This window comes from Equus caballus, chromosome 11, assembly GCF_041296265.1.
Source record: "Equus caballus isolate H_3958 breed thoroughbred chromosome 11, TB-T2T, whole genome shotgun sequence".
Lineage (NCBI taxonomy): Eukaryota > Metazoa > Chordata > Mammalia > Perissodactyla > Equidae > Equus > Equus caballus.
In genome coordinates this window covers 12,272,880-12,289,103 of record NC_091694.1, presented here as the reverse complement: position 1 = coordinate 12,289,103, position 16,224 = coordinate 12,272,880, and the positions used below count along the sequence as shown (strand labels likewise).

At 47.6% G+C, this 16,224-nt stretch overlaps 1 protein-coding gene across 8 annotated transcripts in view; it reads left to right on the top strand.

Annotated features, from left to right (window-relative positions):
• Positions 1-16,224, top strand: part of ARSG (arylsulfatase G) — a 116,150-nt gene that overhangs the window by 94,757 nt on the left and 5,169 nt on the right. For 7 of the 8 annotated variants that reach the window (XM_070226992.1, XM_023652157.2, XM_070226994.1 and 4 more), the window contains 3 exons: positions 1,035-1,143; positions 7,518-7,638; positions 12,614-12,704. In XM_070226992.1, the coding sequence (XP_070083093.1) occupies positions 1,035-1,143; positions 7,518-7,638; positions 12,614-12,704 (321 nt within the window). Of the gene's footprint in view, positions 1-1,034; positions 1,144-7,517; positions 7,652-12,613; positions 12,705-16,224 lie in introns of all 8 variants that reach the window. The other variant, XM_070226997.1, reaches the window with a different exon arrangement.

Sequence of the window (16,224 nt, the reverse complement as noted above, 5' to 3'; positions counted from 1 at the left end):
ACAGAAGCCTTGGTCTTCTGCCCCCTCCCTCTCATCATCATTGCTTTCATTATTCGCACCAGCCAAACATGGGAAGTTGAATGACCACAGTATGTATGAGCCACATCCAGCGTTTGCCTTGGAAGGGCTTTCCACACGCTAACTTTGTGGAATCCTTGGCTCCACTCGGATGAGGGTGGGATGTGTGTGGGAGTGGTGGGGATGGTCATGGTTAATTCAACACAACATGTATTCAGGATGTTTCCATAAAGCATGACCTCATCTCTTCCACCCCGCTGGTCATCATTATACTGGTGGTCACTTTGGACTTAGTGGTTACAAAAATAATTCCTTTAATTACCAAAGTGGAAATTCATAGATTGCACATAGATTGTTCTTACCTCCCCGCAAGAGGCAAGAGGTCAGAGCTATTACTAACGCTGTCTCCACAACATCAGAACAATTTATTAGTTCAAGGAAAAACAAAGCAAAGCAAAGCAGAACAAAATACAATAAAATCCAGGCCAGATCAGTTGTTGGGCGTTGGGCAGATCAAATAGCTGGGCAAGTTTCTGCTTTTCTCTGTTTTTAAATAATTGTATTTTTTCATTCTGAACAGTCACATTATGATGAGTAGGAAGATAAATTCATTTACTCAACAAATACTTATTAAGCACCCACGAATTGGGTGCACAAGACCGATGGAGTCTCCTGGAGGGGAGATGAACCATAAGCAAGTCAATAAAGCAAGCAGACGATTTAAAGTGTTAAAAGTGTCATGAAGAAAGCAAATTGATGCGATTCAATAGAGAGTGACTGAGGCGACTACTTACATAGGTTGAATCCAGTGACACAAAAGCACGTGTTGAAAGACATTAGCTAATTGAATAAAAATAGCTGCTTACTAAAAGAAGTCATTCCTTTGTTGGAATTATGGGAAACTCTTAGACAGTCCTCTTGGAGAGGGACTGTTGTCCCCGAGACTAGCTCTTAGATGGAAAGAAGTTCTGAGGTACCACTGTCAAAGTTACCAACTGCCTCTCCTCCTTGCACAGGGGGAAGTCCAGCCAAGCAGACCACCTGGGAAGGAGGACACCGGGTCCCGGCTCTGGCTTACTGGCCTGGCAGAATCCCCGTCAATGTCACCAGCACCGCCTTGTTAAGGTATAAGACCCCACCTACCTTGAGATTTTGGGGTTTAGAGCGAGAAAAGTCATGGGCGCTCGAGTGGCTAGAGACCTCAGGAAGCTCATCCACTGCCTGACTTTGCCTGACTTTGTTCTCAGATTCTTCCAAAACTCTGACTGTAGCAGCGTGGATCCACCTGGAGGCAGTTCCATGTGCCAGTTAAAGCAAGAGTGTGGTTGGGACTCTTCAGACCCTCCTGTGGGTTAATGTCCGAGGGCAGAGGGGACTGGGCTGGTTTCACGGCCCTCAGCACTGAGTCGTGGCAGTGCCCGCTGAAGAGCAAGCAGCAGAGAGAGCAGCAGCAGCATCTCCCCTTTAGGCTGGGTCAAGCTGACGGGAGAGAATAGATCATTAGCGCCGTAATTTTTCTATCCTTGGGGATAGGCATGTCCCTGGCAGCCACACAGCCCCAAGAAAGAAATCTAAATGTCCACTTGCTATGGAGGGGAGGGAGCAGGGAGGCGGCCCCACCACTCCAGGAAGGAAAGAATGAATGCTTAGGTGAGGACATTCTTCCTACCTCTGGCAATGAAGCTTCTAGAATGAGGTGAGTCATGGGGTGCTTTCTTTACTAGGAGGACAACTGTAAATGTGATAATATCTCACCATCACTCTTACATCCTTATTCAGGCACATCCAGGAGGCCATCTCCTTGGCACAGATCTTGGCTGTGGTGTGCCCTTCTGAAAGCAACACCATGCAGCTATGTACCCATGACTTATAATGGGGACTTCTCATGAGTTCTGATGAGGACTTCTTCTCCATGGTTTTGCCCCTGTATTCACTGACAAGGGGACCCTCCATAGGAGCTGGTGCTTGCTCACGTGCTCAGAGGTTTTGGTCTGGTTAAAGACCGATTTACTAGTTCCAAAGGTTCCTCACCCTTAGCCGAATGGGTTCTAGCTTAAAGAACACAGCCTTGGAGAGGACAGCAAGCTGCGCTGGTTCCCTCCCGCATCCCCAGCCCAGGTGGGAAGGATGGGAGAGGCTGAAGCCGAGGGGAAAGGAAGGATAAACAGCTCTGATGGCCAAGGAGGCGTGGGCAGGCACTGTCCTTGACAGCCTGTGGGCCCCCAGGACTCCAGGTCAGCCCTGTACAATCAGGAGGGGGCAGCGTGCTGTCAGGGGGTGCCAGCAGGTGTGACAACAACAGCGCGTGCTGGAGTCTGTGATGTCAGGCTGGCTGGGAAGAGGGCCAGGCGGGCTGCTTTTTATGGGGCTGACTTGGTGCAGTCAGGCCAAGTGTTCACGGGCTGGGCCGCACATGCACAAATACCTCGGCCATCTCTCAAGTTACATCACTGACAACCAGGCACGCGCTTCTCATTTGAGAACCGTTTGCGCCTACAGTCAGCTACGGCGCTGTGGTGAAATTGCATCATCTCGTGGATAATTTAGGACTCAGAGGTGACAACTGACTTAGGGAATAGTTTGGTGACTGAAGGAAGCGAGTCTTGGTACAGGTAGTATTTGCTTGAGGGCCCCTGGAATTTTACCAGGACAATACCGATATACCATATCAGCACCTCGTGGATATTTTTTGGCATATAAATTACTCTCGATTGTAGCAGGACAGTTTGTCTCCATAGAGTTCACCCTCTTGCTGTTTCCCCACATGAATTCATGTAAAGGAAACTTAGGTGGAGTGTTCTTACTGCCAGGACAGGCTACTGTGTGTCGACTGCCCCGTTCCACGACTCCTTCAGGGTCAGCTCTCAGCAGAATGGCCTTATGATCCATTTGCAAGAAACTCATGCAAATACTTCACGTTCTTGGAAGCCCCACCAGGCACTCCCTCCCAAAGTGCTTACCACCTATTCTAGTACTTTATTCCTCAGAGGGATATAGATCTTCTTCCGGGTCAGAGAGAACTTCCTTAAGCCACTCAGAGTTAAGGCGAGAGTCCCTTAAGCCTGTGTTCTGATGACCCTGAGGAATTATGGGCATCAGAAAGTAGAGAAGTTGATATAAGTACTCACACGAATACAGAAAAGTAAAAAGTGTGTTGGGGGGGCAGGGGAGACGGGATCCACATTAATGCCATTGGTGACCTTTTGGAGACACTCAGTGTTAATATTTTGGTGCGCACCCATGTGACATAATAAGATCAAAGGAAGGTGTTGCACATGCCCTGACCCCGAAGCCCAGTGACACAACTGCAGAGTGAGGGAAATTCATTTATTCAACAAATATCTATTGTTGTGTTCAACTCTGGGTCCAGCGCTGCTGTAGGGACTGGGACGTAGTAATAAGCAAACCAGACAGAAGGCTCCTGGTGGAGAGGAGCTAACATACCTTCAGGACGGTCGGGCTTCGGCAGCACGTGTGAAAACAGCCTAGTGGTTTGAACCTAAAACTCTAAATTAGAGTTTCTCAACCTTGGCACTGTTGGCATTTGGGGCCAGATCCTTCTTTGTTGTGGGGACTGTCCTGTGCACTGCAGGATGTTCGGTAGCATCCCTGGTCTCTACCCACTAGATGCCAATAGTGCCCCCCCCCAAGTTTTGACAACCCAAATGTCTCCAGGCCGTGCCAGATGTCCCCCGGGAGGACAAACTCACGCTGGTTGAGAACCACCACTTTAATGTGATTTCTCTTAGCCAGAAAGGTGAACAGTCTGCTCTGCATCGGAGCTGGGACCCCCCGTCTTTGTTCAGAACAGAGGACCTCTCTTGTGGAGATTACAGGGCCAGTACGGGGTGACCAGGATGGTTTGGTCTGAAGGACTTGAAACAATCTCTTTTGAAAAGCAGTCATAGCTGCTCTTTAGCCAGCAGAGTTGATCCCCCAGGGGTGCCTCGTGGCTCTTTTCCGATCCAAAAGGCAGTCAGAATGTGGAAGGCGGATTCGGCTGGTTCTTTACTGCCTTGAGGCACAGAACCAAGTCCTGGAAATAGAAGCTACAAGGATGCTATGTTCATGTTGGTGTCCTGTGGTTTAGGTGTCATCCCCTAGGCAGAGTATACCCACAAGTCCCCTTTCAAAGAGCCCCCCTCTTCCCTGTACCTGGCAGTGGTGGCGGGGTAGGGGGAGATGGGAGGTGGTCTCACACCCACCCCTGCTCCTGGCTACACCCTGCTCTGTACCAGACGTGCACACTTTGCTCTTGGGCGTTCCTGATGCTCTGGGACCCCTGTGCTCCCTGAAAACTGTGCTGTTGTGCCCTGCTGGCCTTTAAGAGGGACCTGAGGGGAGTTCTGGGGGAGACTGCAGCCTCTCAAACCCCTGCAGCGGGGCTTAGGCCAGGAAGGGGTGGGTACGCAGCTTCTCCCAGGGTAACAAGAGGGGACTACAATGCAGGAAGAAACTGACACCTAAATGCTAAAAACGAACTGCTCCCCACGTCCTGGGGACAGTTCCCACTCTTCCAGGGTCTGGAGGAAGTTCCGCTTTCCCCACCCTCACTCCAGACACGGAGGGGAAAAGCCTCTGCTGTGTCCAGGCCCACGCACCCCCAATCCTTCCTCTAGCAACCCCTCACCTTTCTCACTTCCCGTCCTCAGATCACATCCGCCTTCTTCCCAGATAGAATGTCCCCCGCTTCTAGGAAACACCCTTCCTTTGCCCTAGGACGCACAGCACACCAGCAGAGCCAGCACAAGATCTCAGTTCCCATCAATGTGTCCTGAGGTCCAGGCTGTTCTGCTGGGACAGCCCCCGTGCGGACTTTCAGCCTCCCCCACCCGCCGGGGCACGGCTCTCCTGCATCCTCCCTCCTCTCTGCACCCAGGTTCCTTTGGCCACTCTTTGGATAAGAACACAAATCCATGCACTTCTTCTGAACGACCTTCAGCGCCCTGGGCTGGCTGAAGCCATATTAAGCAAAAAGAAAATATTTTCACATGGGCAACAGAACCTGCAAAGGTGTCTCCTGCCCACAGTGATGGCTGCCGCTTGTGTCACTGCACAGGGTTCCCTCAGTCTCTCCTTCCATGAGCAGGCTCTTGGCTGCCCTTCTTGTAACCAAAAGGCCCAGTGATGTGGGGTTTCCTCCTTACAGAACCCAGGGCTGACTTTTCTGTCAGGTCGGCGAGGCATCGTGCCAGGGCCCAGGAAACTTAAATTTAGGGTCTCATGAGATTTTTATTTTCTTTGAAAACCAGAAGAAAAGAAAAGAACTTTTAGGCTGAAGAAAATGGTTTCATATAGTCTTTCTATATATTCATCATTATGTCAATGCAGTTGCGAAATATAATTTTTAATATTTTGTATGGAGCAAGGGGCCCACGAAGGCCAACTACCCAAGTCCGCCAAAGTCAGAATGTAGCCCTGGGGAAACTTGAAGATGTAGATTTTTGGGTTGTCTCTTTCTCCAAGGTTTCCAAGACTCCCAGGACCCGTTTCTTAGGTGAGATTTGAGGTTTGGAGCAGCTGGGGTTCCTTTGGTAGCCAGTAGAAGCACTGCTTTCTGCAAGTTCACACCTCGGCTGGGGGCCCGGCCCTGGGATGGCACCGGGATTGTGTGTGCTGGGGAGGATCTCCGTCTTCCAGGGTTAACCTCAGGGGCTTAGCTTCCTCGATTACACAAGGAAGGACTTTTTCATAGCCCAAGCTTGGCAATCAGTGCTGGATTGGCAAGTCACCAGAGATGCTGAAGCTTTTCTCACGGGCCAGAGGTTTTCCTTGTGCTCTGGGTGGACTAGGTACCTCTGAAGTTCCTGCCAAATCCTGAGACACTGGGGTTCCGTGAACATTAGACTCAGTGCTATGTAATTAGGATGCTAAGCCTCATGATAGAGGGGAAAAAAAATAAGATGGAAAAAGAAAGTAGATCATATATTCCCAAATCTAACGCAGATCCTGTTTTTCTGGCTCATTGATTTGACTCATCTGTGACGCCAGTCTCTCTTAGGGACGCAATTTCGAGAAAGCTCAAACAAACAGCCCCAACCACCATGGCCTTTGGGACTGAACTGTAGCCCCCCGTGCTGCCCGATTTGTGGCAGGAACCTTGGACTCTGGACAGCTTTCTGGACTGTGCTGTACTCTGCAAGTGCTTACTCTGCACTTCTCGACTCGGCATCAGTGCGGGATGCCAGCTCCTGGAGCGCGTATCTCAGAGATAAACCACCAGCTATGTGGACTGTGAAAGCCAAAGGCAAACCAGAAACACTCTGTACTGTGGTCAGAGGAGAGATTCCGCCTGGGGTCATAGCCGAGTCCTGGAGAGCAGAGGGAGGCCAGGAGAGAGGAGAGGGGCCCCATGACAGGTCGAATGACAGGTCCCTCCTGCAGCCCGTCTTGAAGGGTGAAAGCCCCTCCCCAGACCTGTGGTGGGGAAAGAGGAGGTGTGGCCCTTAGGGCCTCCCCAGGAGTGAGTCTGAAGTTTGCTGCTGGGCCCTGTCTCAGCGAACCAGGGCCTCTTTCCTGGGGAAGTGCACCCCCAGCGTGCCCCTGTCCTCCTGGCTCCATCAAGTCCCACTCGCTCTCAGTTGGCCTGGCCCTCAGATAAACAGCTCTGTTGACAGGGCGGCCCATCTGTGCATGCTGAAGAGTTTTTTCTGACACGAACACAGCAGCCTGGAGGGAGATGTGCCCTCCAGCAGAGTAAAACTTGTAGCACATGACTTAAAAAAAAAATCACATTAACAAACTCCACCGAAAGGTTAACAGTGCTTGCCTTTGGGTGATGGACTATTTGTGCATTGTTTTCGCTTTTATATTTCTGGATGTCCTATTTTTTTTTTCCCCTACCATAAACATTTACTACTTTTAATGGGAAAAAAGAGCTAAAATAAAGGAGTGGAATGTTTCACATATCATGGCATTCTAAACAAAGACTAGGTATTTGTGACACAGAGACCCAGGGAAAGAAAAATGAAGTGAACATTCTCTTGCAGGCACCTGTTGAACACTGTTCCCTCTCAGCGAGTGACTGTGGCCTAGTTGGTGGCAGGTAGAAATCCTTAGTTCTTAGATGGGTGTCTCTGTGAATGATTATAACACAAACATCCAAAGGGCCCTTTCTGCCTGTTGGCTTTCTTCTACATGCCTTACTGTGTGTTTTATCCGCACGACCATGCTGTGAGGTGGGCACTGTTATTATCAAGCCCACTTTAGAGAAGAGAAGTCTGAGGCACTGAGAAGCCAGATAGATGACAGCATTGGGATTTGAGCCCAGGCAACACCCGGCCGCAGAAGCTGGGTGCTGAACCACCGAGCCATTCGCCTTTTGTAGGAGCAGAAATCCAGGTGGAACCTGAAGGAAGGACAGGCAGGCAGAGGGGGCAGACCATACGAGAGGCTGTTGGTGCTCAGTCTGGGCTGGTTCAGGTGGGTCTTGACCACAGCATGGTCAGGGAGAGAGTCTGGGAACAGCTGGGGCCAACGCTGTCTTGTTCTTCCTGCAGTGTGCTGGATATCTTCCCCACGGTGGTGGCTCTGGCTGGGGCCAGCCTGCCCCAAGGCCGGCACTTTGATGGTCTGGATGCCTCTAAGGTGCTCTTTGGTGGGTCGCAGACTGGGCACCGGGTAAGTGGAAGAGGTATGTGCCCTGCCTGGGCTCTCCAGGAAGTTGGCCTGCCACCTCTCGTCTGGGAGCATTTGTGTGAGCAAGCATCCTCAGAAGATGCATGCAAGTGGCTGCTGAAGATCCAGTTTGAGAAACCTCAAGGGCGACTCCTTAGAGATGAACCTCTCTTTCCACCCCCCCTCCTCCTCTTCCCCTATAATTCATCCAGTTTGTCAATCCACATTTATATTTAACAATTTGGCTTAGGGCGGGTGTACATTGATGCTTATTCCCTATAATGTATGGGTTTTTTTCTCACAAATATTTAATTTTCTGACACAATGTATGCTCCTGGCACACTTCTTAGATGAGATGGCTGACCAGTGTCTGTGCCATACGTTTTGTGAGGCTCCCCCACTAGAAGCTTCCTGAGGGTATGGGTCTTACCACCGAATTCGCAGTGCACCTAACACTGTGCCTGGCATCCAGCCAGCTTGCAGTAACTGCAAACTGGATGAATAAATGAATGAATAAACAAATGAGTGAAAGAAGGGACGTTCCCCAGCTTCTGGAGGGCTCAGCACACACACGACTCTGCAGCCCCTGCACTAGCTTGGGCTTCTGCCTCCCAGCATCCCATTGTCCCCTCTTCATATGCTTTGAAGCCCTTAATGGCAGCAACAGCCAGGAAATGTCAGGCCTGATGGCCTTTCCCTGTCATTTCCGTGTGTTTTCCTTCTGCCAAAAGGAAGAGGAAGTGGGAGGAGGGAAGGAGGCTGGCGGAACCCAGGGCCCCCTTTGTAAGGCCCTGTGAATACATGGCTTCTCAGTTAAGGACTCACACATCAAAGAGTCTATTTATGTCTTTACCGAGGGTCACATGGAAGTGACTCAAGTGCTGCTCAAAGGTACTGTGGCGGTTACTGAAGCTGCCCTTCCCTCTCTGCCAGTCCCAGCAAACCAGCACCCTGGTCCTGAGTGGGCCATCAGTGCTTCTGTGAGCACTCGTGTAGTTTCTAGGGGCTGTCAGACGATGTCTGGAATGTCCTCTGAAGAAGGAGTGCTTCTTGCCAGAATATCTGACCCTCTAGAGCTGCAGACCCTTCCAGGCCGAGCCTTACTCCGGAGCAACAGCCAAGCAGGAAGATGGTTTCCGCCTCCAGGCTGGAAGTTTGCAGTATGTCACCCTGGGGGGTTATCGAAGACGTCAGTGGAGAGGTGCTCCTGAGTGTTTATTACCATAGCTACTAATAGAATAATTGGGGTCACCAGGAAGTGCTTCAAGGACTGCGGTCTCCTTGACGTTGTCGGTCCGCCGGTGGAAACCGGTTCCTTCGCGAGCTGACTTCCGTTCTCAGATGGGAGAGCGCTCTTTCTCTAGTTGCAGCCTTCTGCACACTCAGAGAGGCCCCATCTTCAGGGCTTAATAGCCGTCGGTCTAGTGCCCAAAGGGGTTGGGCGCAGGAACCAGGTAGAAGGACCAGATACAAGCCACAACACCATGTGGGGTTTTCATGGGGACATATGATGTGTGGTAACGCAGCTGCAGCTGGGCTCATTTGCTCCCTAACCACACCCCATGGGCCAGAAGGAAACAGCTATAACTTACTGCTTGCCGGAAGCTGCTGATGGTAATCGTCAAGAGTGAAAGCAGTTTAGAGCTGGCACCTGTGGGTCACACCCAGCCTCCCCGAGCACCAGATTCCTGCAATGTTAGTAAAGATGCTTGAGATAGACTATTTGGAGTTTGAGGGCAACAGAGGTAGTGGTTGGCCCTGAATCTGTCCTTGGTCTTTTTTGGTCAGCCACTAAAGAGACAAGAGTAAATCGCCTTGAATTTGCTGAAGGGAGGCCAGGAGGTAAAAATACAAGCGACTATAGAGATGTACACGCATAGACCCATGAGTATCGACACACATACATACATGTGTACGCATGTATTTTTCAACAATTTGTCTTCACTCTTAGATGTCCTGGGCTTACAGGATTCTAATATGGGTCGGTTTAGAAAACCATTCCAGTTTCAAGAAGCTCAAAGTAACTCCTAGGTGGTGATCCAGAAACAGTATGCAAATACTTCTCAGCAACTGGGTTCTTCCCTATCTTGCAAATGAAGTAACCGAAAGTTGAAGAGCTAAAGCAATCTAGAGCAACGTACTCTCTGGCAACCTCCCCAGGCCCTATGCTGAGAGGTTCCAAGGCAAATAATGGGCTCTTGGTTTTCCTGCTGGATGGTCTGCTCACTACCCACTTTATCGGCAGCAAGGGACATCATGTCTGTGCTGTGCAAAACCCACAGCAGCTGATGCCATGCTGCACGTTCTTGCATCTGCTGAGACTTCTGCTTCTGATCCAGATAGGTCTGTGTCTAGGCAATGAGGGCAGCCAAGGAGGGAGGGGGGAGCCGGGAAGGAGAGGGTGCACAGCCTGGCACCATATGTCCCATTTTGTGCTTGCCTGACTCCCAGATGGAAGCTGGAGGTTGTCACCACTGGTCAAGTCCTATCTCAGCCCCAGGTTGCCAGGACCAGGTCCAAAAACTGTCAGCAAAGGGAAGGCTTCCTCAATGGCTCTGCAGCTGCCCAGCCCAAACCAGTCTGAGGCTGCTGTGGGTGATAAAATGCTTGGCACACCCTTGCAGGCCATACATTGAGGAAACTGAAGCTGGGTTTTAGTCTCTGGAACACTGATCACTTCTCTTAGGGAGGCCCCTAGTGGTGAAAGATGCCATCCGGAGTGGCTGGCAAGCCTTTTGGAGACTGAGAGCTGTGCACCCCCACCTGATGGGGCGGGAGGGCCCTCCTGGGGATGCTACCTAAGCACCAGCCTCCAGGGCCTAATGTAAGGAGACGCTGGCCTACTTAAAAAAGCAAAACAAAATAAGACAGAGTCAACAGGTAAGAAAGGCAGCCTGGAAGGTGCAACATGTTTGCAGAAGATAAAGTTATCTTTGAAATTCGGACCGGAAGTCCTCTGAAGAGGAAATGTCTTCAGCTGTGATTCATGCGTAAATTTGCCAACCTCCTTCCTATGTTGATATAAACAAGAACGCCATCATCAGTCTGCTCCAAGGGAAGAAAAAAAAAAAAGTCGTATACGAGTTCTCCAAAATCCATCCACACTTCTGAGAGCGAGCCATCCCGAGGTTTTGCTTCCTCCTGGAGTTTGGAAGTTGCCTCTGGTAACAGTGCATAAATATCCTGAATGTGGCAGCCCACCCTTATGGGATTTCTGTTATGGAGACTCACATAATGTCAATGATCTGAACCAGCGGACCTTGACTCCCACCTTCTGGGGGTCTGAGTGCATCATAGATCAGTTGACAATAGGCTTTCCAAATCTCCCACTTCCTGCCCTCTCCAGAAGGAAACAAAACAGCCTCCCGCGGTGAGAGGCTTGGCTTCCTGCAGGGCTGGAAGAAGTGAGGGTTTTGAGTTACGACTTCTTTTCCTGTTTGGAAGGAGCCTGCTGTCATCACGCTGGCTGGGGAACTTGCAGGGATTGTCACGAGAGCACGGAAGCGGCAGGTGTGGGAGGAGCCCCGCCCTCGGCAGCGTCCTTTCAGAGCTGGGAAACTTGGGGGACAGCTGTTTACTGCTCCGACAGATGTTTCTCATTTTTTTTTTTAGCCCCATGGAAACTCTGAATCACATAAGTGCTTTCCAGCAATATATATCGGTCATGATTCATACCAGGGCAGTCTCACGCTTCCAGCCCAAACCCACCAACCTACCAAGGACGATGGTCATTTATTTTCTACCAAATCCTGCCCTTGGGAACCCTCAATTAAGTGTTTCCATTTTGTAGAATGCTTCTTTCGTCGATGACCTGATGAGGAAGGATTTCCTCAGTCTGAGCGGAGTAGGAGTGAGTCAAAGGTGAGGGCATCTATGTTGAGAGGTTGGGCTGTGCCCAGTTCTGGAGAAATCACACTGAGCTGTCCTCTCAAGGATGCTTTTCATGCCATCTTTGCTCAAGTGAGAGTTAGAAAATTGACGGGATGCTGAAGAAGCCATTTTTCGAAGAGATCTGAAGATCACTTGCGTCGGAATCCCTGGGAATTTTTGTAGAAGACGCAGGTTCCCAGGTCCTATCTTGAACCAGAGGAGTGGGGCCCAGGCAGGGGTGGCCTCCTGGGTGGGTGACCACTCCACACTTAGAAGGACACTGTGCTTGGTTTATAGTGCACGTGCTGTGGCTGTCTTGAAATTCTTAATTTTCTTGTTCTCATTTTGCATTGGAGCCTGCAAATTATGGAGCTGGTCCTGGGCCTAGGAATCTGAACAGAGCTGTAACCCACTCCGATTAATTAACTAGTCTCGGTGAGGAATACAGTTCCTCTATCCTCTGGGTCCTTCTGGCTGGACTAAGAATTAAACTGACATGAGACAGAATAACAGGAGAAAATCAAACAAAGCTTTATAACATGTATACATGGGAGAAACCCAGGAAAACTGAGCAACTCGACAGAATGGCCCAAACTGCCACCTTAAATACCATTTTCAGCTAAAGACAAAGGAGGATGTTGGGGTTAGTGGTTTGGGGCTTCAAAGGGGAGAAAGGCAATTTACATGGAGGTGGAAATGCAAATGTTTGTTAAACAAGAGATTGCTGGGCTGGCTGTAGACAATGTTATCTTATGGTATTAGCTCCTTCCTGGAACAGGCCTTCTATCTTAAATTCCTTTAGGCAGTGCGGGGGAAGGTTAAAATTTCTTTCAGAGTCTTTTGTTCTTAAGAATAATCAAGGCAAAGAGACACATTTGGGGGTGGCTAATTCTGATCCCCCACAATAGCAAAATAGCTATTTCAAACGCTGCTGGGAGATGGCTAGTGTGGACTACAGGCCTGTGTCTGTCAGTGTTTGGGGTCAGGGAGGCCTGGGGACCAGGATAGTGAGGGTGGTGGAGAAGCAGGACCATGACAAAGAAAATGATGCCTTCCAGGGGACATCTAGCATGGTTTCGTAGTAGTAAGCTCTGCCACCCTTTCCCAGGTGCTGTTTCATCCCAACAGTGGGGCAGCCGGAGAGTACGGAGAGCTTCAGACTGTCCGCCTGGAGCACTACAAGGCTTTCTACATCACTGGTGAGTTTGGGAGGTGCCCCCCTGCTCGCACACTTGGATGGTGGCCCCTGGTCCCTACTCCACCTAGACTCTCACTCAGGCCTCCGGTAATGAGTGTGGACTGCCCTCCTTTGGGGAGCTCTCAGCAACGCTGACAGTGCCGCTCACAAAACCCAGGTCCAGCGGAAGCTCCCAGCATCCAAGGGCCCAGCACAGGCCCTCCACACCCACAAATGCACAAACAACGTCTTTCTACTCTTTGCCTAAATCTCCAGCAAGCTCAGACTTCGTTCAGCACGTTTACATAGCTCTTTTTCACATGAAGGATGTTTCATTCCATTGTTATGCTTTAAATGCCAGTTTGGCTGAACATTAAATGGAAGCTTAGAGATATCTTAAAGTGTAATTTAGTTGACAATAGACTGTTTCAGAAAATAGACTTCAGAGGTCTATTTAGCCAACCGACAGAAGTCTCCCTGCTTCTGGCTTCAGTCTGTGACCATCTTAAATGTATATTTTAGAAATGAGATACTGGATCAGGATGGTCTTCAACTCTTCCAATGATTTCTTGCTGCCAATTAAATTCAGACTCCTCCATCCTGGGTCCATCTACTGTTCCGGTCTTAGTCCTCCAAGAGCAACGGCCCTCTTCCTTGGCTTCTATATTGAAGTCCTCTCAACTGTTAAGGCCTCAAATCAAATGCCAGCTTGATCAGAAATCTCCCTCTCATCTTCCCAGCTGGGTAGGATGTGGAGAACTCTGATATTTATCACATTGTGCCACATACGCCAGTCATTTATGTACAACTTTTATTTCCTCTGCTAGATTTAAGCTCTCCAATCTCAGAGCTCGGTAAACTCGTTTATCTTTATTGTCTTGAAGTACGCGGCACAGTGTCTTACATCTAGTAGGAACCCTAACATTTTTTTTTAATGAATCAAAAACCAAAAATAACACCCCTCCCCAAATCTCGGACCTGATGCAGATCCCAGTTTGTTTCAGTTATTTAATGTTAGAGCTTTCCAAAGAATTATATAATAAAGAACACAAATTATTTTCCCCGAGTGTGAATAACTGATCCCGAGGAAAATGGGGCATAAAAACAAGTTCTTTGAATTTAGAACTTGAGGGATATTAAAAATGCCACAACAGTCTTTGATTCTCCAAAACCTAAAATGCAAACCAGTCAGATATTTGTTGTGTTTTCAGATGGAACGTTTCTAGATTACAGTCCTTACATTACACTATCTAAGAGGTATGGTTTCTCCAGGCTGAGTTAATTTCAGAAGTCACAACCCTGCCAGAAAGCCCTTGGCACCGCAATACTGGAATTTAAATGTTACTATGAAGTAATAGGACTGTTTAAAATGATCACAATCAGGCTGGAATTATAATACCCAGGGGAGGTCTGTTCTTCTGAGGAGTCACCAACTCCCTGGAGAGTCAGGGTGGGGAAGGCAGAAACCTCAACAGATGGGAGGAAAATTGTGAATAGGATGAAACACGGACATGCTCTGATTCCTCCTCCCCCCACCCTTGGAAAATCTGCATCCTAATTACTTAAAACTGCTTTTGGATAAGTAGATGAGTTGACATCTACTGCATTAGATTAGAGGAAGATGTGTGTCTTATGATGAGGACCTGCTTTTATGGTCATGAACTAGGAGTGGCCTTAAAAGGCAACTAGTCTGTTTTCATGTGTGGCCTAGAATTAAGGTATCTTACTGATTTTTTTTTAATTAATCAAGGCAAACTTTACACACAAAGTCACAGATCTAAACTTACAATTCTGAGTTTTTATAAATGTATATACCTGTGTAAGTACCCTCTTAATGCTGTGAATTACACAGATTGATTTTCAAATAGTAAGTCAACTTTACATTCCTGGATAAACCCCACTTAGTTGTGATGTATTATTCTTTCTATATATCGCTGGATTTAATTTGCTAGGATTTTATCTATAATTTTCCTTTCTTGTAGTGTCTGTGTCAGGGTTTGGTATCAGGGTTTTGCTGACCTTGTAAATTAAGTTGGGAAGTGTTCCCTTCTCCTCTCTTTTCTGGAAGGTTCTGTGTCAGGTTGGTATTATTTTTTTCGTGTTTGATTGAACTCATCTGTGAAACTATTTGGGCCTGGAGATTTCTTAGTGGAAAAGTTCTTGCTTATAAATTTAATTTCTTTAATAGGTATGGGGCTCTTCAGATTTTCTATTTCTTCTTGTATCAACTTTGGCAAATTGTGTTTTTCAAATAATTTGTCATTTCATCTGAGTTGTCAAATTTTTTGGCATAAAACTGTTCATATTATTCTCCATTATCCTTTTGTTAAAATTTTTAATGAACCACCTTTCGGCTTTGTTCATTTCCTTTATTCTTTTCTGTTACGATTTCTGCTTTATTTCTATTAATTCTTTCCTTACTTTGAGTTTAATTTACCCTCTTTATTTTAGTTTCCTGAAGTGAACATTTAGATATTAATTTCAAACTTTTCTTATATTCAAATATAAGCAATTACAGCTACAATTTTCTAAGTATTGCTTTATCTGCATCTCACAAATTTGGACATGTTTTATTATTTAGTTGGAAATATTTTCTAATGTCCCTTCTAATTTCTTCCTTGACCTATAGGTTATTTGGAAATGTGTTGCTTAATTTCCAAATTTTGGGGGTCTTTCTAGATACCTTATCTTTGTAATTTCTAATTCAATTTTATTGTTGTCAGAAAGTAGATCCTGGAAGGTTTCAATCTTTTGAAATTTACTGAGATTTATTTTATGGCTTTGCATATGGTCTGTTTTGGTAAAAAATATCATGTGGAACTGAAGCAAATGTGTATTCTGCACTTCTTGAGTCTGATGTTCAATTCATGTCAATTAGATGGAGGTGGTTGATAGCTGTTCAAATCATCTCTATTTTTCCTGACTTTTTGTTATTTGTTCTACCAGTTATTGAGAGAGAGGTGTTAGAATCTCCATCTAGGGTGTAGATTGTCTATATTTTCCTTTAGTTTTGTCTTCCTTAAAAATGGACTCTTTATCCTTACGAAATGTCCCTTGTTATCTCCTTACTCCATGTCTTGAAGTGTATTTTGTCTGATACTAACAGTCACAGTTTCTTAGGCTTACTGTTTGCCTGATGTATCTATTTTCTTCCTTTTACTTTCAACTCATTTGTTTGTGTATTTAAAATGAGTCTGTGGTAGACAGCATAGATTGGACTCTTGCTACTTCATCCCGTTTGACAGTCTTTGCTTTTTTGTTTTTGTTGTTGTTTTTGTTTTTCAGGGAAGGAGTCACTCTGAGCTAACATCTGTAGCCCATCTTCCTCTTCTTTCTTCTTTTTCCCCCTCCCCAGAGCCCTAGTGCATAGTTGTGTATACTAGGTGTAGGTGCTTCTAGTTCTTCTCTGTGAGCCAGCACCACAGCATGGCTACTGACAGACAAGAGGTCTGAACCCGGGCTGCCGAAGCAGAGTGCGCTGAACTTTAACCACTAGGCCATCAGGGCTGACTCTGACAGTCCCTGGTTTTTAATTGGGGAGT